The sequence below is a fragment of the Macrobrachium nipponense genome, chromosome 11 (assembly GCF_015104395.2).
Source record: "Macrobrachium nipponense isolate FS-2020 chromosome 11, ASM1510439v2, whole genome shotgun sequence".
NCBI classification, from domain to species: domain Eukaryota; kingdom Metazoa; phylum Arthropoda; class Malacostraca; order Decapoda; family Palaemonidae; genus Macrobrachium; species Macrobrachium nipponense.
In genome coordinates, this window is record NC_061087.1 from 100,484,346 (window position 1) to 100,508,486 (window position 24,141).

Sequence of the window (24,141 nt, forward strand, 5' to 3'; positions counted from 1 at the left end):
CCCTTTCCTCGTTAGAGCAGTTCATTTCCCTGGGAAGATTAAATCTCAGACCTCTGCAATTTTATCTAAAGAGGATGTGGAGTCAAAAGACAGGAGACTTGTCAGACATTTTTCCCATCCAACAGGGGATAAAATCAGACCTAAAGTGGTGGTTAACCCCATTAACAAGGAACGAAGGGGTGTCCCTCTTGATTCGGAACCCTCACCGAGTGTTGTTGTTTTCCGATGCCTCGGAAACAGGTTGGGGACAACACTGGGTCCAAAGGAAAGTAGCAGGTGTTTGGACCAGACAACAAACTACTCTGCACATCAATGCGAAGGAACTCCTGGCAATTCATCTAGCCCTGGAATACTTCGAAGCGGAAGTCGAGAGGCGGTAGTTCAAGTTCAATTCCGACAACACCATAAGCTCTGGCTTACATCCGGATCAAGGGGGCACTCACTCTTTCTCTCTGAACGAAATAGCGAGAGCTCTATTAACCTGGACAGAGGAACGGGGCATTATTCTGCGTACAAGGTTTGTCCAAGGAGTAAAAAACCTAAGGGCAGACAGATTGAGCAGAAAGAACCAGGTTCTCCGACAGAGTGGATGCTCCACTCAGAAGTCTGCAGACAAATATGGTCACTCTGGGGAGACCCCAGATCGACCTGTTTGCCACGTTCCTCTCCAGGAAAATAGACAACTTCTGCTCGCTAGAAGAAGATCCCAGAGCCACAGCGATCGATGTTTCTCCTCATGGATTGGTCAGGCATAGATGCATACGCCTTTCCCCATTCAAATTGCTGGGGGAAGTAGTAAGAAAATTTGTGGCATCGGAAGGAATGAGAATGATCTAATTGCTCCCTTTTGGCCTTCCCGAATCTGGTTCACAGAGGTACTGGAATGGACGGTGGACTTCCCCAGATCTCTACCAGCAGGACAGATCTGCTCAGACAACCCCACTTCGAGAGGTTCCACAAAAACATCCAAAGTCTCTCCCTGACTGCCTTCGACTATCGAAAGACTGGTCAGAGCAGAGGCTTTTCAAAGAAGTGGCAACTTCAATTGCTAGAGCCCGCAGAGCTCTACCCTGCGGGTCTACCAATCGAAGTGGGAAGTTTTCCGTAGATGGTGTTAGGTCGAAGAAGCTGTCCTCTTCCAATACCTCTGTAACCGAAATCGCGGATTTTCTCCTCTTCTTAAGAGAAGAATCCAAAATTGGCCGTATCAACTATTAAGGGATATAGGAGCATGCTCTCAGCTGTTTTTTAGAAACAGAGGGCTGAATCTCGAGAATAATAAGGATCTTCATGATCTCATCAGGTCTTTCGAGACTAAGAAAATTGAGATCATCGATTCCCCCGAGTTGGAACCTGGACGTTGTCCTAAAGTTCTGATGTCGGACAGGTTCGAACCTATAGATAAAATCTCATTCAGAGATCTTACTAGCAAATGCATATTCCTGTTGGCTCTAGCAACTGCTAAGAGGATCAGTGAATTGCATGCTTTGGACTCTCGGGTGGGATTTAGAAAAGACTCGGCTGTCATTTCTTTCCAGGATCTTTCCTAGCGAAGAATGAGAACCCTTCTAAACCTTGGCCTAGAAGTTTCGAAGTCAAGGGACTCTCTTCTCTGGTAGGAAGAGAGTTGGATCGGTCCCTTTGCCCAGTCAGGACCTTAAAATTTTATTTAGAAAAGAAGACACAGCTTCAGGGATGTCGACAAGGTCTTTGGTGTTCGGTAAGAAACCCCAATAGACCGATGTCAAAGAACGCACTGGCATTCTTTGTCAGAAATGTAATTACCGAAGCTCATAGGAATTGCCAAGAGAACTCTTTAAAGCTGCTGAGAGTGAAAGCTCACGAAGTCCGGGCTGTGCAACTTCCCTTTCTTTTACGAAGAATATGTCCATGAGAAACATTTTAGCAGCAACTTATTGGAGGTGGGGCAATTCAGTATTTGCATCCCACTATTTAAAGGATGTTAGAATAACATACGATAAATGTTTCGCTCTTGGACCTTATGTATCAGCGGATACTATGCTGGGAAATGGAGCAGACGCTGATCCTTAAATTTGTTTTTAATATTTTAAGTAATTAGTTTTTATTTTAATATTGTTGTTGAGTTGTGGGTGCGGTTGAAAGGATGTCGGGGATGACTCCTTTCAATCGTAGTACTAACCCCAATAAGGATCAGGTGATCGGGATTAGTGTCGTGCTCTATGATCATGCCAATAGGCAAGGTGTTTTGTCATGTAAGTGGATAGGCCACCATTGACAAAGATCCTAAGGTTCTGAAGCGTAAGTGGGTAAGACCCCGGTAACAGACCATCACGAACTCTTAGCATGAGGTCACTACCTCGCTGAGGCTCTGAAGCGATACGGGCTCCTAGCAGTAGCCATGAAGTCTTTCGCTAACACAGGTAGGAATCAAGGTTTTAATTTTATTACCTACAAACATAATGTTGTTTCCTGTCTATTTCAGTAGATTAGCTGTCTCTTACCCTCGCCAAAGGTGCCAATCAGCTAAGTATATATCTGACAGGTAAGTTGGAATGCATAAAAACTGTTATTGTCATGATACAATAAAGTTTTATGCATACTTACTGGCAGATATATACGGTATAGGCCCACCCGACCTCCCCTCAGGAGACAGGTGGAAGAGAAAATCTGTCTTAGAAAACGGGAATGATTCCTATTCCCGCCACCAGCGGCGGGGCGGTAGATCACCTGACCTACCTGTAGAGTGTGCCGCGAAATTCGAATTTCTATCGGGGACGACGGAGTCTATAGCTAAGTATATATCTGCCAGGTAAGTATGCATAAAACTTTATTGTATCATGACAATAACATTTTTCGACAAATTGTCATATTAGAGATGGTGTTCTGCCCACTTGCTTTAATTGTATTAATACAGCTCTGATGTACTACAGTAATATATAAGTTTTTGAGGCACTTCTATACATGTAGCTTTCTCAAATTTGACATGGATCTATTTACTGTAATTATAAATGTTTGTACAGTACTGTACATTACTTTATTGGGAGTGAATGCAGGGTGATGGTTAAGGGCTACTGTAGGTATTTTAGAGGGAATATGCTTTACCAGTTATACCTTAACCTAACCTAGCCTTGAACTCTGTGCACTAACCTAGCCAGAGGGCTCCCCTACGAAGGAAATCATGACCTCTCGCTCAGCATTCTACCTTAAAGTACTCTATTGTTCCGACACGGCATACAAACCTTCGGTCCTTTTACAATAGGAAGGTACTAGCGGCAGCTGGATAGGTCGTAAGCTTTCGAACAAGGGGTTCGGTAGTTAACTGCTTGTCCGACAGGCGCGCGCGCGCGACTGGGAGGTAAACAAATCACTTTTGCTTTCGGCCTGCTGGCGTGTAGACGTGTATCATCGCTCTCTGCCCGCTTCATCGTCGTTGCTTTCGCATGGTTGTGTTTTTCTTTTTCTATTTATCTAGTGAAACTGAATTGTAAGTACAATCATTTCATATTTATTTCCATTGAATTCAATTGTGAATTAAAGGATCTTGGTTTCTCCCTCCACGCCTCCGATTTACCCAGAGTGCCGGGACTGAAGGGCGTTAAGTGCGGGAATTCATTTTTCCCAGAAATGATCCTCGTATTGTGTATGCTCGTGCCGAGGGCGGGAGAGCTCGCTCCAGAGCTTATATTTTGGTTGTAAATGTGTAGATGAAAATCGTAAGTAAGTGCCCTTTTCATTTATATTTTTTTTGACCTGTATGCTCGTTGCCGAGTGAATGCGCTCGGCACGAAAACTATTCTGTATGGAAGAAGTACAGTATTCTTTTTCATTTTTCATATATTTATTTTGATTGTAGCAATACTCATTTGGATCAGTTCCGCTCTTACCCGGAAATTGATCCTTTCCCCTTTTTATTTTGAATGAGTGAAATCGCAAGTGCAGTTCTTTTTCATTTTCATATTTTATTGAGATTGCATTATTTACTTGGATCAATGTTTCCGCTATTTTCCCGGGAATTGATCCTTCCTCTTTTTATTTGTATGAAGTGAAATCGGAAGCGCAGTATTCTTTTTCATTTTCATATATATTTTGATTGCATCAATTCATTATGGATCAGGTTTCCGTTCATAATCGGGAGAATGGATCCTTTTACCCTTGCGCTCGGTACCGAGGGCGCAAATGCGCTCGATCCGAGCCTTATTCATTGTGAAGTGAATCGTAATGCAAGATTCTTTTTCATTTTATTCCTTTTATTATTGATTGCATCAATATTTATTTGGTTCAAGTTCCGCTCAGTCAGGGAATTGATTCTTATGCCCTTGCATTCGGGCCCAGGGCACGATTTGCTCTCGGGCTCTTATTATTATTGTTGGGTACATGGGTGCTGTGCGGGGGGTGGGGGTGGGGAACGAAAATTCCCCCCCCCCCCCCCCCCCCCCCCCCCCCCCCACCCCCCCCCCCCCCCCCCCCCCCCGCTCAGCTCCCACAGATGGCCCTTCCCCTTTGGGGGGGGGGGGGTGGAGGTTATCTGGGTTCTTCTCCTCGCCCGATCCGTCGAGCGCGGGGGAGGGCGCTCGGTGCCCGATGTACAATTGTATTCGGGGTCTTCCACCCCCCCGAGCGAGGGACTTCCCCCCCACTAATCACTACTACTGTTATTTCCGCAGGTGCTACTGCCACGAGGGTGGACCTTGGTGAGGTATGGGCGTCCTTCCATTTGCAGGGCGTGCTAGTGTCTAGGGGCTGCGGTTCTATGTCTGGGCCTACTGTGGTCACCCATGGAGTGGTGACCACGCTCCAGGTGACGACGTCCCTCCTCACCCTGGTGTACCTCGCCTCACGTGTTAACAGTCTTGCCTACAGCCGCTGTGAAGTGCCGTTCGCCGTACCGAGAGGGGGGCGTGCCGCCGCCGCTCGTGGTTGCCGCGCTGCCGCGACCACACTTCCGCTGCCCTAGAGCTCGCCCCTGGACCTGCCGCCGGTACCAGGATGTTGCTGGCTGCTGCTCCACTTCCTGTGTTTCCGGTGCTGCCTGCCGTACCTGCCGATTCTGGGCTGACTGTCCATGCAGTTGCTGCGCTGGCTGTTTCTACCGATGCTGTGCTGGCTGTGCCTGCTGTTCCTGAGATGCCCATACCTGCTGACGTCGTCCCTGTTCGTGGTGGTACTACCCCAGACTTTGGTCTGTCTGTACAGGTGCGTCTGGGCCCTGTGGCTTCGGCTACAGCAGCCCCGGCTCCTCCCTGGATAGCAGATCTTACGTCTGTCCTGAGGAAGCTGACGAAGAAGAGGAGGAAGGTGTCGTCGTCGTCGTCTTTTCATCTTCTTCATCGTCGTCGGACTGCCGCCGCCTCTTCCCCTTCGACTTCTAAGGCTTCACAGCCGAGGAAGAAGAAGTTGTCCTCCTCCCTCCTAAGAAGTCTCCCTCAGGGAGCTTCTCGGGACCCGTCCTCGCCTCGGTGGACGAGGGTTCCTTCCGCTGGTCCTCCTGCTCCTTCGGGAGCGGGGCCCGTCTCTTCTTCCGCAAGGAAGAAGACTACGGGACCAGAGGGGTACCGGCTAACACCGGTACTTCTCGCTGGTGTCAGTGGTTCTGCCACTGCATCAGGGTCCGTCTCGGCCTCAACTCGTCGTTCGCGTGAGGTACGAGTGTACGGTCGCCTACCAGCGACCGTGCAGCCAGGAACCAGACCTCTGAGCCCGCTCAGCGTCAGGTTCACGGCACGGGGCGGAAGACTGTGACAGCCACTCACGCGACTCTCACCAGACCAGCTCTCGCTCTCGCGGCGACCAGCTGGCTACCCAGGGACGTGACGGTCCACGACCGGCCACGGGCTGAGGCTGGGAAGAGGTCCCCCCGTTCCGCGCCGGTGCCAGCCACGGCTGGAACCAGGCGACGTGACGTGCCGTGAGGACAAGCACCGGTCTCACTGTGACAGTGGAGCCTGCAGGTCGCCTGACCGTCGCTCTTACAGAGAGCGATCGGATACGGCAACCAGCACCAGCTCTTCTGACACTCGAGATCGGGGCAACCGCTGTGCTCAGTCCAGCCGTTCTCCACAGCGAGACGGTTCGACCAGGCCTGCAGCTCGATCGCCACCGCGGGTTGACGATCGCCTGCAGCCCTCCAAGCCTGCTGGTTCTGCCAGCGAGCGAGGAGGGAGCGTCAGGTCTGCCTCTCCCGTACCTTCAACCTCCTCGGGTTACACCGGGAGGAGCGAGGTATTGAGGAGTGATCGTGAGGGTGCGCCCCTCATGATCACCACGACGCCCTACGTGCCAGGCACGGTTCTGGACCGGCCAGGACGTATGCGCAAGTGGATGGAGAAGACCGAGAGGGCTGTCGCTGTTCCCCCTTCTTAGGAGGAAGGTTCTCGGAATATGCTCTTGTTCGAAGGGCTTAACGGTCCTACTCTGCAAGATGCTGTGACTTCCGAGATCCAGAGGAACTTTGCCGAGGTTATTGGCGCCGATTCGTCAGCACAGCGACCTCGGGGAAGGATCGCCGCTCCCACCAGCAGAGCCACGTCTCGGCTCGAGTCGTTTTGGGGCCCGAGAGGGAACCCAAATCGACGGTGGGTCTGCCGCGATCGGAGCTTGCCGACTGTGTTGAACAGGTAGTCTCTCGTCTCCGGACAAGAAGGCTCTCTCAGTTCTGGCCGGTCGAACAAGCTACTTCACCTCCTCTACTGCAACAGAGGCGTTTCTACGTGTCTTCGGACACCGTATTTGAATCCCCCTTCGGTCCTCTTGAGAGGTTTCGACCTCGACGAGGACTGGAATGAGTCGGAGGACGGTATCGGCTCTCTCCTGTCAGGTGTCGATCAGCCCCACCCAGACGACGTTCACAGTGGCGGCAGACCCTTACCTACAGTATGAGTTCGTAACCCTCCTCGGGGAAAACGTTTTCTCCTGACGATACGTTTTCCCAGGCTCTGAGAGGCCATCGCCGTAAGGCGATGGCTGCTCCTTTTCTTCTCCAACTACTAGTTCCGCTGGGAAGGCGAGCCAGTATCCAATTCCTCCCCCATTCACCCTCTCTCCTTACGGCTACGAGGGAAAGGGGAGGGATCCTACAGAGATTTCTCTGTAAGATCCACGCTTAGGGGCTGCGCTACCGGGGTGGGGGGACCTTCGAGTCCTACCTGACGTAAGCCCCGGTCGTTGAGGAGGGATCCTGCCCCTTTCTCGATTTCTACGGGAATCGAGAGGTCCAACAGCCGATATCGTTTGACGAATTCGGTGGGGGGTTTCGCAGAGTGCTTAGAATTCTACAGAATTTCTAGCGCACTCAGAGTGTTCGAGTTTTTTACAATCTCCAAATACTTAGGCGAGACCACGGTCCAAAGTAAGCGAGAATCCCCGATAATTGTTACACGATAATCGGGAACCTCGCTTATGCTCGAATTCCTGTAATTTCTAGCATTTGGAAGAAGACTTGCTGCTGAAAGAAGAGTATCTCACAGTAGGCGATTACCTGGAATAGAGAAGTAACGGACGGGACCTTCCAGTTTGGCTTGAACTATCGTCTTCGGTATTCTGTTCACCATTGAAGCTCGTTTTCCTTTTCGGAAAGACTTCTCCTTCACTCTCTTGACTAGAGAACGAAGGCGGTCGATCTCCAATCCTTATTCTCATTCCTCGAGAGGAAAGAATTTAGGGTGGAGGTCGTGGTACAGAACCTACAAATATACTACGTATATTACCCTCGCGACATGATTCTTTTAACAGTTGAATTGTCCGGGGGTAGGCGCATACCGTTAGTTAACTCTACGGTTTGTGACCGAGACGAATTGTATCTTAATTGAACTGCAACTCGGGGTTGCCTGCAACCTCCCAGCAGTTATCAGTTTCAATTTTAGATACTTGGTATTGTCATGACAACACCAAATCAGCTTTTGTATTTACCGAAATCCGTTTCGTTTAAATATAATTGCTCGAGCGTATTCTTTATGCTCGATGGTTCTAGCCGAACGCATTCCTTCGTGGAATAATGGATTACCTGGCAACTCAGGATGACGAGTCACCGAGAGCTACTGGTATTGAACTGCCTGATAGCAGCTCAGTATCAGCTAGGTCTCGAGATGCACGGTCGGTTACGTCTCTCTCTCCCCTGGTTTGATTGACTACCGAACCGTATCTCTGCCCAACAATCATGGACTTAGGTCTCTGATTAACGGGGATTCTCGCAATAATGAAGGACCATCTACTGCTGTGACGCTCGATTTCATCGCCTTCGACATTGCGAGAATTTTCAACAGAGATATCTCTTGGACTCTTTCATCTTTCTGTTTACCGCACGGTAACAGAAGTCTGTACTAGTCTCCCGCTGCATCGCACCGCGATAATGCGAATGATTTTTGCAGACATCCTGAGTTTGTCTTCAAAATATCTCGTATTCGTAGGTGTGCCAATTATTCAGTGCTCGCCCCGAATTAACAGATGTGTCAGAAGACATCGCCTACTCTCCGACCTGACAGCTCTACTTCCAAAATGTTCAGCCCATGAGAAGCAGTTCTTCAGGCAGTATTCCCTGTCTCTTCATTACTGAAAAGCGCTCCGCTTTTATTGCAACTACGATCCTCACCGGACAGCAATGAATAGCGGTTAGCGTTCTCAGTCTTTGTAGCACAGGTTCAGAATCTTGAGAATCCTTCTCTCGGTTCAGCTGTGAAGACGTAGGTTGCTTTTTCTGTACACCTTCGTCTTCAACGACACATAGTGTTGTTTCTCCTTAGCTGAGAATCAACTATACTATGAGATATCTTGCCATCAGGGACCTCGGTCTCTAGAAGGCAATTGACTTTCGCCTGTTGGGCACATGCCTTAAGAGAATCACCACCATCGACCTTGCTGGCATCGGTTGACGAACAAATTATTTTGTTTAGTCTCTTGGCATAACCTTTTAAGGCGAAGGTCACGTGACTTGCTCGGGTGCTTGGACAACTTGCCTCCTACCGAACGCAATCAGTCGGCAGCTGTCAGAGCGCCCAAGTCAGTTACGAACTTCGCTGGGGACTTAGTTCGGTTGTTCCATAACAGTCTTTTCTTCGTCCTAACGGCTTGTCACAGTACCCATACCATCGACACCCACCATTGAGTGTCGGTGTCCTATCCACTACCGAGAAGAACTTCACTGCATGGGGATAGGAGAATGTGAGACACTTCGCTGCAGACAGATAAGCTCACCATGTATGGGTACAGGACATCACCGAAGTCAAGAAGAGGGATAGGTCATACGACCATTCCCTTCTTTTCCTCTGAGGTAATTGCATGACTTTTCCTGCGAAGTCAAGCATCCAGGGGATTGATGGGGATTCGTGACGCTCGATTTCGTACAGACTTCGTAGCGAAGACTCAGAACCCCTTCGGTTCCTGACGTCGGGTTAGAGTCCTTCACAATCCCCTCCCTAATGGACTTCACCGCCTTCGATGCGAAGGAGATGCTGCTTTGTCCTGTGAAAGCGCGACCGCGCTTTCTGAAGAAACTCGACATCCCAGGCTGAGTGTTGAAGACTCTTCGTCAGCACCAAGATGACCTAGAAGTACACTCCCTCGAGTTACACAAGAACTTCTCCGTGGCGCAGGTACTGAAGGCAGGGTCTGGTACAACCAGACCACTGGCACATCCTTCTACCTTTTGGATATTGCCCACAGCTCCTTGGATCGTTTTCCTTGGGTTGGGACCCGTGGTGGCTGCTCAACATGTTGTGTAGCTAACCCAGACCCTAGCAGGCTGAACAGCATCGAGTCCTGGTGTGACTGTAAGAATAGATAAGTGAATGAGAGTGACTGGCTTCTCTTCCTATCTTTTTCTCCCCACCCCTCTACCTGTGGGTAGAGGGATACGGTCATCACCTTGCTGGATAAGGACGAGATGCCGGTGAGCTACTCGACAGAGCCCCATCCTATCCCTTTCACTAGGGATGGGAGCGAATATCCACCACTTCCTCCTACAAGGGGGGGAAGTGGATGCCAACAAGAGACAAACCATAACTTTATGTTGCCTCTTGCAAATAGGAACTTGTTCTTGTTTTGCTGGTACGAAGAGATACGCTTGCCTCTCTCTTAGTACTTGGTCCAGAGGTCTGACCATTGATCCTGCGGTGCACACCCCGATCAATCGGACAGAGGCTTGGATCCCTCCCTCGCTCTTACGACCAGGGAGGCTTCAAGGTTGGGCGAACACCAGTCTGTTCACTAAAGACTCAGATTCCTCCCACCAAGAAGTGAGTCTTCCTATTGTAAAAGGACCGAAGGTTTGTATGCCGTGTCGGAACAAAATGACAATTTGTCCAAAATTGCATTTTTCCTAACTATACAAAAACCTGAGGTCCGTTTTACACATAGTCCCACTCATGCCACCCCTCACTCTGCAGTTTTTGATTGGGCCAAAAGCAAAAGTGATTTGTTTACCTCCCAGTCGCGCGCGCGCGCCTGTCGGACAAGCAGTTAACTACCGAACCCCTTGTTCGAAAGCTTACGACCTATCCAGCTGCCGCTAGTACCTTCCTATTGTAAAAGGACCTCAGGTTTGTATAGTTAGGAAAAATGCAATTTTGGACAAATTGTCATATTTCTGTAGGAGCCTTTAAATGTAGCCTAGCTATGTTAGATATTAAAATACTTGTCTCTTTGTCTTTATTTTAGTAAACTCATTGCTTCTGAAAGATTGTGCTAATTTTTTCATGTGAAGTGTTCTTATAATTTTGTGCCCAACTTTGTTTTCAGGTTGCTGATGGCTTTTTGATAATAGTCCTGAGTTTATGCAGTATTTGTGGCATCCACATCATAACTGTCCTGTATGGAGCATATTTAATTGAGTGAGTATATTAGTTCACTGTGAATGTCCTGTTTTAAAGTACACTTAATGAAAATTTGAATGAGCAAAGAATGCAGATAATTCATTAACTCTTGAGATTCACAGGGTTCCCAAAATTTTTGATGTGACAAATGTAGTGTAATTTTGTTTTTAGTGCGACAGGATTAAAAGAAATTACAAGAATAAAAAGTTAAAATAAAGAGTTGTTCCGACAAGTAATACAAACCCTCGGTCCTTTAACAATAGGAATGTAATTACGGCCGTTGAATCTTGAACAAGGTGGTTAGGCAGTAACTACCATGCTGCCCAGATGTAAATACTCCACTTTGCTTTCGGCCGTCTTCTGATGAAGACGTGTTTGTGAGCTCCGGCTGACTGGTTGTTGATCTTTTTTCTCGGTGGGATCCTTTTGGTTTATTTTTCAATTAATATACAAACCCAATTTTTGTGATAGCCTTTGTAACCGCCCCTCTACTTGTGTTAAGAGTCGGCGGCTAAGGTATGCCAACATATTATTTACATTCTTTCGCCCTTTAACACTGGCTCAGACCTGCATGAGGACGAGATATGTTTGTTCCGATACGTAATACAAACCTTTCGGTCCTTTAACAATAGGAATTAATTTACGGCGTAGCGGGAATTACGGCCATTGAATCTTGAACAAGGCGGTTAGGCAGTAACTACCCTAGCCTGCCTGGATGTAAACACTCCACTTTGCTTTCGGCCGTCTTCCGATGAAGACGTATGTTTGTGAGCTCTGGCTGACTGGTTGTTGATCTTTTTTCCCGGTATGATCCTTTTGGTTTATTTTTTGTATTTAAATAGTTATACATATACGGTGTTTGATATTAATACTAAACAAAGGTTTGTCCTTGGTTTTTCATTAATATACAAACCCCTTTTGTGATAGCCTTTGTAACCGCCCCTCTACTTCTGTTAAGAGTCAGCGGCTAAGGTATGCGAACATATTATTTACATTCTTTCGCCCTTTAACACTGGCTCAGACCTGCATGAGGACGAGATATGTATTTATCATGAGGATAAGACATGTATTTAACGTAAGTGATATTGATCCTGTAATGGAACATGTGTTCATCTGGAAATTACGCTTATGCTTGGGAATTACCAAGGGAACTTCAAAGGTTTGTCCGTGTTTTGTTATGATAATTTCTCTTCTCCTTCTTCCTTTCACTTACTATCGGAAGAAGGTAGAAGGATGGGCGTGGGGTGTTGTGTTTGGGGATCTCCTCTCACTTCGGAGGGCGGCGCCCTAGGATGTGTGAGGAGTATCCTCATTACTTAAATCATTTTTTTTTTCCCTTATTTTACAGACTGGTGGTGATTGTGTTTTCAGCATTATTGGTTGGATGCTCTTCGTATTGGATCCTATCCTTGGATTTGTACCTATGACTTGTAGCATGTTGCGTACCGATCCTCAAATGTGTGTACTGTTCCCGCTGCTGATAATCATTTTTCATTACCACTACTCCTGGGAGTTATGTCACTGGATGAAGCTGTTGCGCTGCCCTGTGAGGTTTTCTACACCTGATGGTAGAAGTCTGGCAGAAGGAGAAACCGAAGAGGAAGAGAGCTTGTTAAGTGTCGGCATCCTCCTCTTCGAGATCTTCATATCTTCATGCCCCCCCCCCCCCCCCTTCAACTTTTAGGCTTTGCCGTAAGAGAAGGTGGTCTCCCCCTCTAAGATGTCTCGTCACGGGACTTCTAAGGGTCTGTCTCGCTCCGGTGAGACAGGTGGGTCTTCCGCTGGTCCTCCCATTCCTTCGGGAACGTAGCCCGTCTCTCCTTCCTCGGGGAGGAAGCAGATGGGGACCATGGAGGTACCGGCCACCGCTGGTATCTCCTCTCCTGGTTCCGAAGGTTCCACCTCCGGTCCAGGAACAGTCTTGGCCGCCCGCTTGCGAGCATTACCAAGTGTACGGTCACTTACGGGTGACCGTGCAGCCAGGGTTCAGACTGTGGAGTTCGCTCCCCGTGTCAGGACCCAGGCACGGAGCAGAAGATGGTAGGAGTCGCTCGGGTGACTCTCGCCAGACCGGCGATCGCTCTTTAGCAATCGTCCGGTGCCCAGGGTTGACGTGACGTTCCCGCGGGTCCGTGCACGCAGAGACCGGTGGAGGCAGGCCATCCAGCCCTCTTTTAATTAATCCTTTTCTTTCAGAGACAGCCTCACCCAGACGACGGTCGCGACCAGTCTCGGGGGTGGCAGACGTTTCACCTGCCAGGTAGGAGTTTCGAAGCCCTCCTCGAGGGAAGAGTTCCTCACTGTACTACCCCCCGCAGGTCCCTCTGGACAGGTGCAGTTGGGCCGTGTTGCTTCAGCAATTGCCCCAACTCCGTCCTGGATGGAGGACCTGTCGGTTGTCCTGTGGAACTGGCGAAGAGGAAGTCTAGGAAGAAGAGGAAGATGTTGCCGTCATCTTCTGCCGCCTCCTCCCCCTTCAACTTCTGAGGCTCCCGGCCAAAGAAGAAGAAGGTAGCCTCCTCCCCCCCTAAGATGTCTTGCTCAGAGACCACTAAGGGTCTGTCCCACTCCGGTGGGACAGTTGGGACTTCCGCTGGTCCTCCTGTTCCTTCGGGGACTGAAGGGCTACCGGCTAACACCGGTACCTCCTCTCCTGGCACCAGAGGTTCCGCCTCGACGCCAGGTACCGTCTCGGCCTCTCGTTTGCGAGAGGTACCTAGTGTATTGTCACCTGCAGGTGACAGTGCAGCCAAGACCCAGGCAACCGAGTTCGCTCGGTGCCCTTATCCAGGCACGGAGCGGAAGACTGGTGGGAGTCGCCCAGGTGACTCCCACCAGGCCAGCAATCGCTTTCGTGGCGAGTCGCCGGTACCCAGGGTTGACGCGACGGTTCCAGACCAGCTGCGGTCTGAGGCGAGGAAGCTGTCCCCTTGGTCGCCTGGACCAGCCTCGGCTGTCCAGGCGGCGTGATGCGCCGTGAGGACAGGCCTCGCTCCCACCGCGACAGCGGACTCTGCCAGTCCCCTGACCGCCGCTCCCACCGGGACCGGGCGGAGAGGGGGACCAGCAGCAGCTCTTCTGACGCTCAGGACCGTCACCACGGTTCTCGGTCCAGCCGCTCGACCAGGCCTGCAGATCGATCGCCACTGCGGGTTGGCGAGCATCTGCAGTCCCCCCCAGCACGCCGGTTCTGCCGGTAGGCGGAGGGAGAGCGTCATGCCTACCTCTCCTATCCCTTCAACTTCCTCGGGCTACACTGGGAAGAGCGAGATGATCAGAAGTGATCGTGAGGGGCACGCTCCCACCGCGACAGCGGACTCTGCCGGTCCCCTGACCACCGCTCCCACCGGGACAGGGCGGATAGGGGAACCAGCAGCAGCTCTTCTGATGCTTAGGACCATCGCAGCTGCTCTTGGTCTAGCCACTCGACCAGTCAGCCCAATCGCCAGCAGCTCTCCTGAAGAGACTGACGCTCTGTTCTTGGTCCAGCGTTTCTCTGCAAGAAGACAGCTGGTCCAGACCGGCAGCTAGATCGTCACCGTGGTTGATGATTGCCTACAGTCCTCCCAGCCTACTGGTTCTGCTGGTAGGCAGGGGAAGAGCTCTCATAACAGCTCCCCTGACATAAGAGACCGAAGCTGCGTTTCTTGGTCCAGCGTTTCTCCACAAGAAGCTGCTGGTCCAGACCTGCAGCTTGATCACCTGCAGTCCTCCCAGCCTACTGGTTCTGCTAGTAGGCAGGGTAGGAGCATCAGGTCTCCCTCACCTGTCCCTTCAACCTCCTCAGGCTACACCGGGAGGAATGAGGCGAACAGGAGTGACCGTGAGGAATGCACTTCTTACGGTCCGGCCACGAGCCTGGTTCGGTCTTGGGACCAACAGATCCTCGCTCAAGTGGTTGGAGGAGATCCTGTGGGGGATGGCGAGGATGAATGACACTTCCCAGACTCTCGGAGGGACCATCACCACCATTCACATGACGGCCCGTCTGGACCACGCACTCAGAGACCAGGGTGGGCTCCCCTTTCGGTCCTCTGAAGAGGTTTCGACCTCGACGAGGACTGGGACACGTCGGAGGACGGTATTGGCTCGCTCCTGTCAGGTGCTCGCTCTGCCCCACCCAGACGACGGTCCCGGTGGCGGCAGACATTTAGCCTACAGTACGAGTTCGTAACCCTCCTCGGGAAAACGTTTTCTCCAGACGGTAACGTTTTCCTAGTCTCTGAGCTCGTACTCACTTCTCCGACTGCTAGTTCTGCTGGGAAGGTGAGCGAGTATCCAATCTTCCTCCCCCATTCCCTCTCTCGCCGAGTGCTTAGAGTTCTTCGGATTTTCTAGCAATCTCCGAGTGTTCTGCTCTTCTACGATCTGCAAACACTTGGGCGAAACCACGGTCCAGAGTGGGCGAGACGAGAATCCCAGATAATTGTTACTACGATAATCGTGTATCTCGCCGATTGCTCGAATTCCTGGAATTTCTAGCATTCGAGAGAAGCACTGCTGCTGAAGGAAGAATATCTCGGGAAGGGCTCAGCGTGGATGGACCTGACAGTCCGTCACCTCAGTAGGCGGCCAACCCTGGGATAGAGAAGAACGGGTGGGAACATCCAGTTTGGCTTGAACTATCGTCTTCGGTATCCTGTTATCACCATAGAAGTCTTCCTTCGGGGAAAACTTCTCCTTCACTCTCTTTATTAGAGAATGAAGGGTGCCGGCTTCCAGTCCTTATTCTTGTTCCTCGAATGGAAGAGAATTTAGGATGGAGGTCTATGTACAGGAACCTACAAATAAACTACTATATTTTGCCCTCGCGGACATGCTTCTGTTATCAGTTGAATTGTCCGAGGTGTAGGCACATGATCGTAGTTAAAATAACTACGGGTTGTGACCGAGACGAAAAGTATCTTCTTAATTAAACTGCAATTTGGGACTGCCCTGCAAACCTCCCAGGAGTTCCAGTTTCGATTTTGAGATACTTATGGTGTTCTTAATATATGACTAACAACATTCAAGAAGGGTTAAGAAAGGAAAGCCAGGTGGTGACGCTGCTGTTTCTAACTATATTTTGTTTAAATTCTTACAACAAACGATGACAAGAAGTCATCGGAAAATCTTACAGGATCACAAAACAGTAACAATCACTTATTCTCAAATTTCTTACTCAACAATTACAAAGGCAAATCACTCAAATTAAAGCAATACAATACAATTAATAATAATGCAGTGTTTCAATAAACTTAGATTATTTAATAAAATTCATAATTCAAATGACATTAAAGAAAACGTTGAAACAGCAAATTAAATGTCATACTCAACTAAATAAACAAGTAAAGCCTTTCACAAAGTTAATTCCAACATATGGTAGTGTTACAACAACACCACCTCAGCGTTTGTATTCACCGAAATCCGTTTCAATTAAATGCAAATGCTCGAGCGTATTTTTTTGCGCTCGATGGTTCTAGCCGAACGCATTCCTTCTTGGAATGGATTACCAGGCAACTCAGGATGACGAGTGAGCGAGAGCTAGGGGTGTATTGGGCTGCAGTACCAGCTGGCTCTCCGAGATAGCACGGTCGGATTATGTCTCTCTCCTCTACAATGATTGACTACTGAACTGAATCTCTGCCTGGCAATCATAGACTTAGGTCTTTGGTTGGCTGGAATTCTCGCATACGTGAATGACCATCTCTACTGCATCGCCTTGGACATTGCAAGAATTTTCAGACAGAGTATCTCAATAGACTCGCTATCATCTTTCTGTTTACCGCACGGTAACAGAAGTCTGTATCCTAGTCTCCCGCTGCATCGCACCTGCCTCTGCGATAATGCAGAATGTTTTCTTCAGACATCTGAGTTTGTCTTCTAAATATATCTCGTATTCATAGGTGTGCAATTGTTCATTGTTCACCCCGAATTGTAGATGTATAATGGAAGACATTGCCTGTTCCCTGCCCTCCCAGCTCTATTTCCAAGTATATAGATGTCCTCCCTAGATAACCTGGGAAGAAGATGATGATTCAGCCCATGAGAAGCGGTTCTTCAGGCAGTACATCCCTTTGTTTTCATTACTGGAAAGCGCTCCGCTTTCATTGCAACTCCGACTTCTCACCGAACAGCAATGAAGTAGCGGTTTAGCGTTTTCAGTCCTTTGTAAATCACAGGGATTAAACCGTCTTCGCGGGTTGTCATCAGCGGGACTTTTCTAAGTTCAGAATCTTGAGAGTTACTTCCCTCGATTCGGCTGTAAAGACGTAGGTCTGCATTCACCTTCCACCTTCGTCTTCAACGGCACATATTTTTATTCCTCCTTAGCTGAGATTCAATGACTATGAGAACTTCTGTCTTGCCATCAGGGACCTCGGTCTCTAGAAGGCAATTGACTTTCGCCTGTTGGGCACATGCCTTGAGAGAATCATCATCTCGCCTTCCGACATCGGTGGCAAGTAGACGATTTGTATGGTCTCTCGGCATAACCCTTCAAAAGGCGAGGGTCACGTGACTACGCCTCGGATGCTTGGACAGCTTGCCTCACACAACCGAACGCAGTCAGTCTGCAGCTGTCGAAGCGTCCAAGACCGTCACGAGCTACGCTGTGGACTTAGTTCGGTTGTTCCAGATCAATCATTACTTCATCCTACTAGCTTGTTCTGGTACCCATAACCATCGACACCCACCATGGAGTGTCGGTGTCCTTTCCACCGCGGAGACGAAGAGACTTCGCCACAGTTGGGTACGAGACCACGAGAGACTTCACTGCAGTGGGATACAAGACCGCGAGACACTTTGCTTGCTGACGGATAGACCAGTATGGGTACTGGACATCACTCTGAAGAATATGTCGGACAGAAAGATGGATAGGTCATTGCGACCATATCCTTCTTTCCCTCCGGGACTGCCCACAGGTCCTTGGAACCTCATTTCCCTGGACCAGTGGTGGATGCTTGCAAGATGTGTTTGCTTACACAGCTCCTTGACAGGACAAGTTGCATCTCGTCCATGGTGTGCAGTTGTAGAGGTAAGAAGGATGCGAGAGTGACTGGCTCTCCCCCTTCCACGCCTCGTCTTACCATTCCTCTCCTTCGGGTTGAGGATAGGACTCGAACTTACACTGGCTGTTTGGACGATTGATGCGGTAAGCCTATGCATAAGCTCCTTTTGTTCATGAAACTTACCTGTCAGATACAGGTAATGACCGACTTACGACCTATGCAACTTACGTCTGATCGACTTTACGACTATTATTTTCACCCTTTTCGGCAGAACGTGCATACGAACGTACGATACTTTTTCCTGCGGCATCCGTGCATCTCTCGGGTCCCGCGCTCACTCAGTGTTTGCCTGTAGCTCCGTACTGAACGCATCTCTCGCTCTGCTGTGTTCATTTTTCAATAACTTTGTGTTAATTTTGATCATTTTTTGAAATGTCTGCCAAGAGGAAACTGTGTTTATCTACTCTCAACATGCCAAGAAGGAAAGGAAGGCCATTGACTTGGACACAAAAATGACAGTGATTAAGCAGTTCGAAGAAGGGAAGAAAGTGAATGTGATCGCACGTGATATGAAGTTATCTCATTCTACTGTGTCCACGATTCTTAAGGATAAGGAAAGGATTCGTGATGCTGTGAAAGGTTCTGCACCCATGCGATCGACAGTGATTACGAAACAACGCACTGGGCCCCATCCAAGAAATGGAAAAATTATTGCATGTTTGGATGGAAGATCAAATCCAAAAAAGGACACCGTTTTAAGCCTTTTTACTGTGCAGATGAAGGCTAGAAGTCTGTTTCAGACGTTTGAAGGAACGTGCTGGAGTAGAGTATAAGCAAGAATTTTTGGCAAGCGTTGGCTGGTTCAAGAGGTTTCAAAAAAACGATTCCAGCTGCATAGTGTTCGAGTGACTGGAGAAGCAGCGAGTGCGGATGAGGAAGGAGCTAGCAAGTTTGTCGACAGTCTCGATGAAATGATTACGGATGAGGAATATCTTCCAGAACAAATATTTAATGTTGATGAAACAGGTTTGTTCTGGAAACGAATGCCAGAACGCACTTACATCCATAAAGGAAGCAGTAGCATGCCAGGATTTAAAGCTTTTAAGGATAGGCTGACTCTACTGCTTGGTGGAATGTCGCGGGGCTCAAGCTGAAACCCTTTTTAATTTATCATTCAGAAAACCACGAGCGTTCAAGAATGTAAGCAAGTACACTTTGCCTGTTACTTTCGCTCTAACCGTAAGGCATGGATGACGCAGACACTTTTTGAAGACTGGTTTGTCAACTGTTTCATTCCTCAAGTGCGTGAATACTGCCTAGAGAAAGGAATTCCTTTCAATATTTTACTGCTGCTCGATAATGCACCTGGACATCCACCTCACTTACTGATCTGAATCCTGATGTGAAAGTGGTTTTTTTGCACAAACACCACTCCAATTCTTCAACCTATGGACCAAGGTTCGATTGCAACATTTAAGGCAAACTATTTAAGAATCACCTTGCGCAAGCCATAGCTGCTCTAGATGCCGACCGAGAACTATCCCTACGAGAATTTTGGAAACGCTACAATATTCTGCATGCTATCAAGAATGTGTCTTCTGCCTGGGAGACTGTGACGGCGAAGTGTATGAATGGCATATGGAAGAAGTGCGTTTAAACGTTATGTGAATGATTTTGATGGATTTGACAGTGAACAAGAACTTGATGTGATACGGGGAAAAATAGTGAAACTGTCAAAAGAGCTTTCCTTGGATTGTGAAATAGAAGATATTGAGGATTGACTAGACCACGCTTCCGAAGAACTTACAAATGAAGAGCTGATTGAATTGGAAGAAGAACGAGTGGCGGAGGAAGAAAGAAGAGAAGCGGAGGATGAAGAGTTTGCCAGAAAGGAAATTTACGCCAAGGGATTATCGAAAGGATTAGCTCAACTAAATAAAACTCCTTGCACATTTCGAAGAAATGGACCCAAATTATGAAAGGTTTTCAAAGATTGAACGGATGGCACACGATTTGTTTCGTCCGTATCGTGAAATTTTACGAGGAGAAAAAAGAAACAAACAATCCAGACGAAACTCACCATGTTTGTGAAACGAACACTCCTCCCGTCACCCCCGACCGTCGCTTCAGCTGATGAAGTCAACGACCTCCAGTCAAGCACCAGCGATGCAGAAGTCTTTAATTTTTATTTAATATTTTCCTGTAACTAACAATACTAGTTTTCAAAATTGTATTTTTGAATGTTGTTTTTCTATTTTTTGCAAACCTGTTAATTTTTGTATTTTTCAAACATTAAACAAATTGTACGGTAGCATCCAGTGTTTAAAATTAAAGCCTGACAAAAGTAACAACAGGAAACAGTAATTGATGGCATAGAGAAACGGGTTTGCTATGAACTTAACAAACGTACAATACATAAGACGCAATTTCGTGTACGTAGAGAGACGTTACAGACGTTACAAATGGTATAAAAATTCCAAGAAATCATAACTGAAAAAAGGATGAATTTTTATATGAGCATGACAAAAACGAAGTTTCTCTCTCTCTCTCTCTCTCTCTCTCTCTCTCTCTCTCTCTCTCTCTCCTCTCTCTACTCTCTCTCTCTCTCTCTCTTCAGTGAAAGCCTCGATTCGATAGAATTTTTTCCACGTAATCATAGGCGTACGAGGTGAAGTTCATTTGGGAGGGCAACACCTAATTTGCCGAATTTTCATTATGAAACAGTATGATGCGTGGAGAAACAGTTTTTACAAACGTTTGGCGAATGTAAACAGTACGTAGAGAGACGTTACAAATGGTATAAAAAATCCAAGAAATCATAACTAGGAAATACAATAAGTAAATTAACTAAAAAAAAAAAAAAGGAGATTGAATTTTATATGAACGTGACAACCGAAGCATATGAAACAGTATGATGCGAGAGAAACAGTTTGGACAAACGTTTGCCGAAGTGTACAGTACGTAGAGAGACGTTACAAATGGTATAAAAAATTCAAGAAATCATAACTAGGAATACAATAAGTAAATTAACTAAAAAAAAAAAAAAAAGGATGAATTTTTATATGAACGTGACAACCGAAGCATTATGAAACAGTATGATGCGAGGAGAAACAGTTTGGACAAAACGTTTGCCGAATGTAACAGCAAAGGAGTAGTAATGTCGTGTAGAGAGACGATATAAATGGTATAAAAATAATCATAACTAGGAAATACGTACAATGAAACTAAAGAAAAAGGTTGAACCTACAAACCGTAGCATATGAAACAGTGTGATGTGTGGAGATGGGTTCGTCTGACGACTTTGACAAACGTTAACAGTAAGGCGTAGTAATGTACACGTCATTACTACGCCTTACTGTTAACGTTTGTCAAAGTCGTCAGACGTACCTGTTCTCCACACATCACACTGTTTCATATTGCTACGTTTGTAGGTTCAACCTTTTCTTTAGTTAATTATTTTGCTATCTTTGTTTTCTTTAGACTTCTTTGTATTTCCTAGTTATAATTATTTTTATATTTTAGTACACTATGTGTGAGATGTTACACATGCTACAAAAATGTAAAGAAATCATAACTAGGAAATATAACACACATTCTAAAGAAAAAGACAGCAAAATATACTAGCTAAAGAAAGGGTTGAATTTTTACATACGTATATGAACTTGTGAAAGGGTATCGTAAAGTATTATCGTAATACATAGTATATGACAGTAAGAATATGCACTAAGAATGGTAATACAATGGTTTTAATGATAATGAATGTTAAATAATAATGAATTATGACTTAAATATGATAATATAAGTAATAATCTAAGAAAATGTTGATAAAATATGACTTTCAGATGATGTCAATATAATTACACAATTAATGGATATGTACGATAAACTCTACGGTAATTTAGCAGACTCGACATGCGTCCAAATCGAGTTACGACTTGTTTTGCAGAACCAATTGCGGTCGTAAGTCGGTCACTACCTGTATATATATAGCTGTATTCTCTGAAGTCCGACAGAATTTCTAAAAACTTACGACACACGTAGTGGGAGTAGGGTGGTTAGTACCCATTCCCGCCGCTGGGAGGCGGGTATCAGGAACCATTCCCATTTTCTATCGGATTTCTTCTGTCGCCGGTGTTGTAAACAACTTTACATCACCTCCGCCTCAGGATTTTGGAAAACTGTTCTTGCTTAAGTATCCTCTTGACTTTTTTTTTTTTTTTTTTTTTTTTTTTTTTTTTTTTTTTTATGATCGATAGCTAGACATACGTGACTTTGGATTGTTTAGATTTTGGCTTGGTTTTTCCTTGAATAAGATGTCTTGGGGTCTGTTCGGCTAGCGCCAGGGTGTGCATGAAGGATGAATGTAAGGTGAGGCTACCAAAGGCTTTGGTTGATCCTCACACAGTATGTAAAGGTTGTAGGGGACAAGTTTGTATGTATGATTTTGCTGCACTGAATGCAAAAGTTTGACTGATGTGCAATGGAAGACGTATGAATCCTACGTTAATAAATTAGAGCGTGACAGGATCAGGAGGTCTTCCTCCAGGAGTAAATCGGGTAGCAGACAGGGTATTAATGTATCCCCTTCTAAACCCTCCTGTAGAGTTTGTAACTCCTAAACCCCGTAGTGTTGTTGCCCTTCGGGCCCTCAAGTGGTGTCTGCGGAGGGTAATGCCCTTTCGCTTATTTTGGATTCTTTGAAAACGCTCGAATCCAAAGTGCTTGCCCTTGAAAATAGGCAAAGTGCTAAGTGCAGTGATAGTGCCCCTAGTGAAGTGGAGGGGGCGTCAGATCGTCTCTATAGCGCCTCTAGGCTGGGACCTCTGCCGGACTCCCAGGACTCAGGGAGAGGGCATGTCGAAGGCCGAAGGAGGGTGTCCGGGGATCCCCCACCGATCTGACGTCCCTTCAGCAGCTCCAGTAGACGCTTCCCAGGCTGCTAAGGAGCGTGCTCGAGCACGCCTCCTTAAGGATTGTTTTTCGTCCTCCGACGAGTCCTCCCTGCGCAAGGGGTGGGAATCTCGTCCGGATTCGCGGCCTCTGAAGAGGACCTTTCAAGATCAAGACGCTTCACGTCATGCTTTGTCTGATTGGCGGTCTTCTCCGGAAAGCGTAGCTTTTCCGCCCCAGAAGAAGACAAGGACGTCATCTGACGATGACGCCTTCGAGCGCCCCAGTCGCTATAGAGCCAGGGCTTTTCCTGTGAGAAGAAAGAAGTCGTCCCCTCACCCCTCGCCTTCTCACAGGCACAGCTCTTCTCCTCGCAAGGAGACTTCTCAGACTGAAGTTATACTCGCTATGCAACGTCAACTGGATGCTTTGCTTAAGCAGAGGGAGACGGTTCCTCGTCGCAGGAAGGGCGACAGACTGCCGGTCAAAAGGACCAGACAGTCTCCTCCGCCTTCTCCTCGTTCTTCCCCGTCTCCGGTTGTTTCGCCCTCTAGACTTCGTTCTTCTTTGGAGAGAGAGAGGTCTCATCGTGCTCCCCTCTCTTCTCGGCGAGAGGACGATCAGCATTCCGATCTCGACGCTTTTGTGAACGACGAAGTTGAGCCTGTTGGACGGACTTCAGTACGTTTGGATCCTCGTAGTAAGGAAAAAGCGTCTTCCTTTTCTGCTCCTCGTAGACCTGCTCGTGTCTACGATCAACGTGACGCTCGTCAGTTTGCAGTTCCGGTATCTTCGCAGTACGTTCGGAGGGACGCTTCGCTCGACGCTTGTTTGGACGCTCGCATGGACGCTAGGATGGACACTCCGCTGGATGCTTGTAGAAGAGTTCGTAAAAGCGCTTTGGACGCGAACGTGGAAGTTCGCTCTCACTCGGACGCTTTTCCCGAGTCTATTGCTGATGCTTCACGTCTACGTGCAACATCACGTTCACCTCAAGCTTTGGTTGACCCTGTGACTGTGAAGGATTCTGGTTCGGATCCGCTCCCCACTTCTTCTCGACATCGCTCAGATATGAGACCTTACCTTTACCTTACAGACCTTACAGTTCGTTCGGGTTGCCCCAGGTCCCTCAGTGTGAGGCACCTCTAATGTCTACCAGAGAGTTGCTAGTACATCTTCCGGTATATTTTGCATCTTCCAATCTTGGATGGTCTGGGATGCAGTTTAGATATTTGTCGAGCTTATTCTTAAACACATCTACACTCACTCCTGATATATTCCTCAGATGAGCTGGCAACGCATTGAATAGACGCTGCATTATCGATGCTGGTGCGTAGTGGATTAATGTCCTGTGTGCTTTCCTTATTTTTCCTGGTATAGTTTTGGGCACTATTAATCTACCTCTGCTTGCTCTTTCTGATATTTTTAGTTCCATGATATTTTCTGCTATTCCTTCTATCTGTTTCCATGCCTGAATT

At 47.6% G+C, this 24,141-nt stretch overlaps 1 protein-coding gene across 1 annotated transcript in view; it reads left to right on the forward strand.

Annotated features, from left to right (window-relative positions):
- The window catches only part of LOC135209592 (phosphatidylinositol-glycan biosynthesis class F protein-like), a 102,645-nt gene that overhangs the window by 13,501 nt on the left and 65,003 nt on the right, over positions 1 to 24,141 (forward strand). The window contains exon 2 of the mRNA XM_064242280.1: positions 10,711 to 10,802. Within this exon, the coding sequence (XP_064098350.1) occupies positions 10,711 to 10,802 (92 nt within the window). The remainder of the gene's footprint in view (positions 1 to 10,710; positions 10,803 to 24,141) is intronic.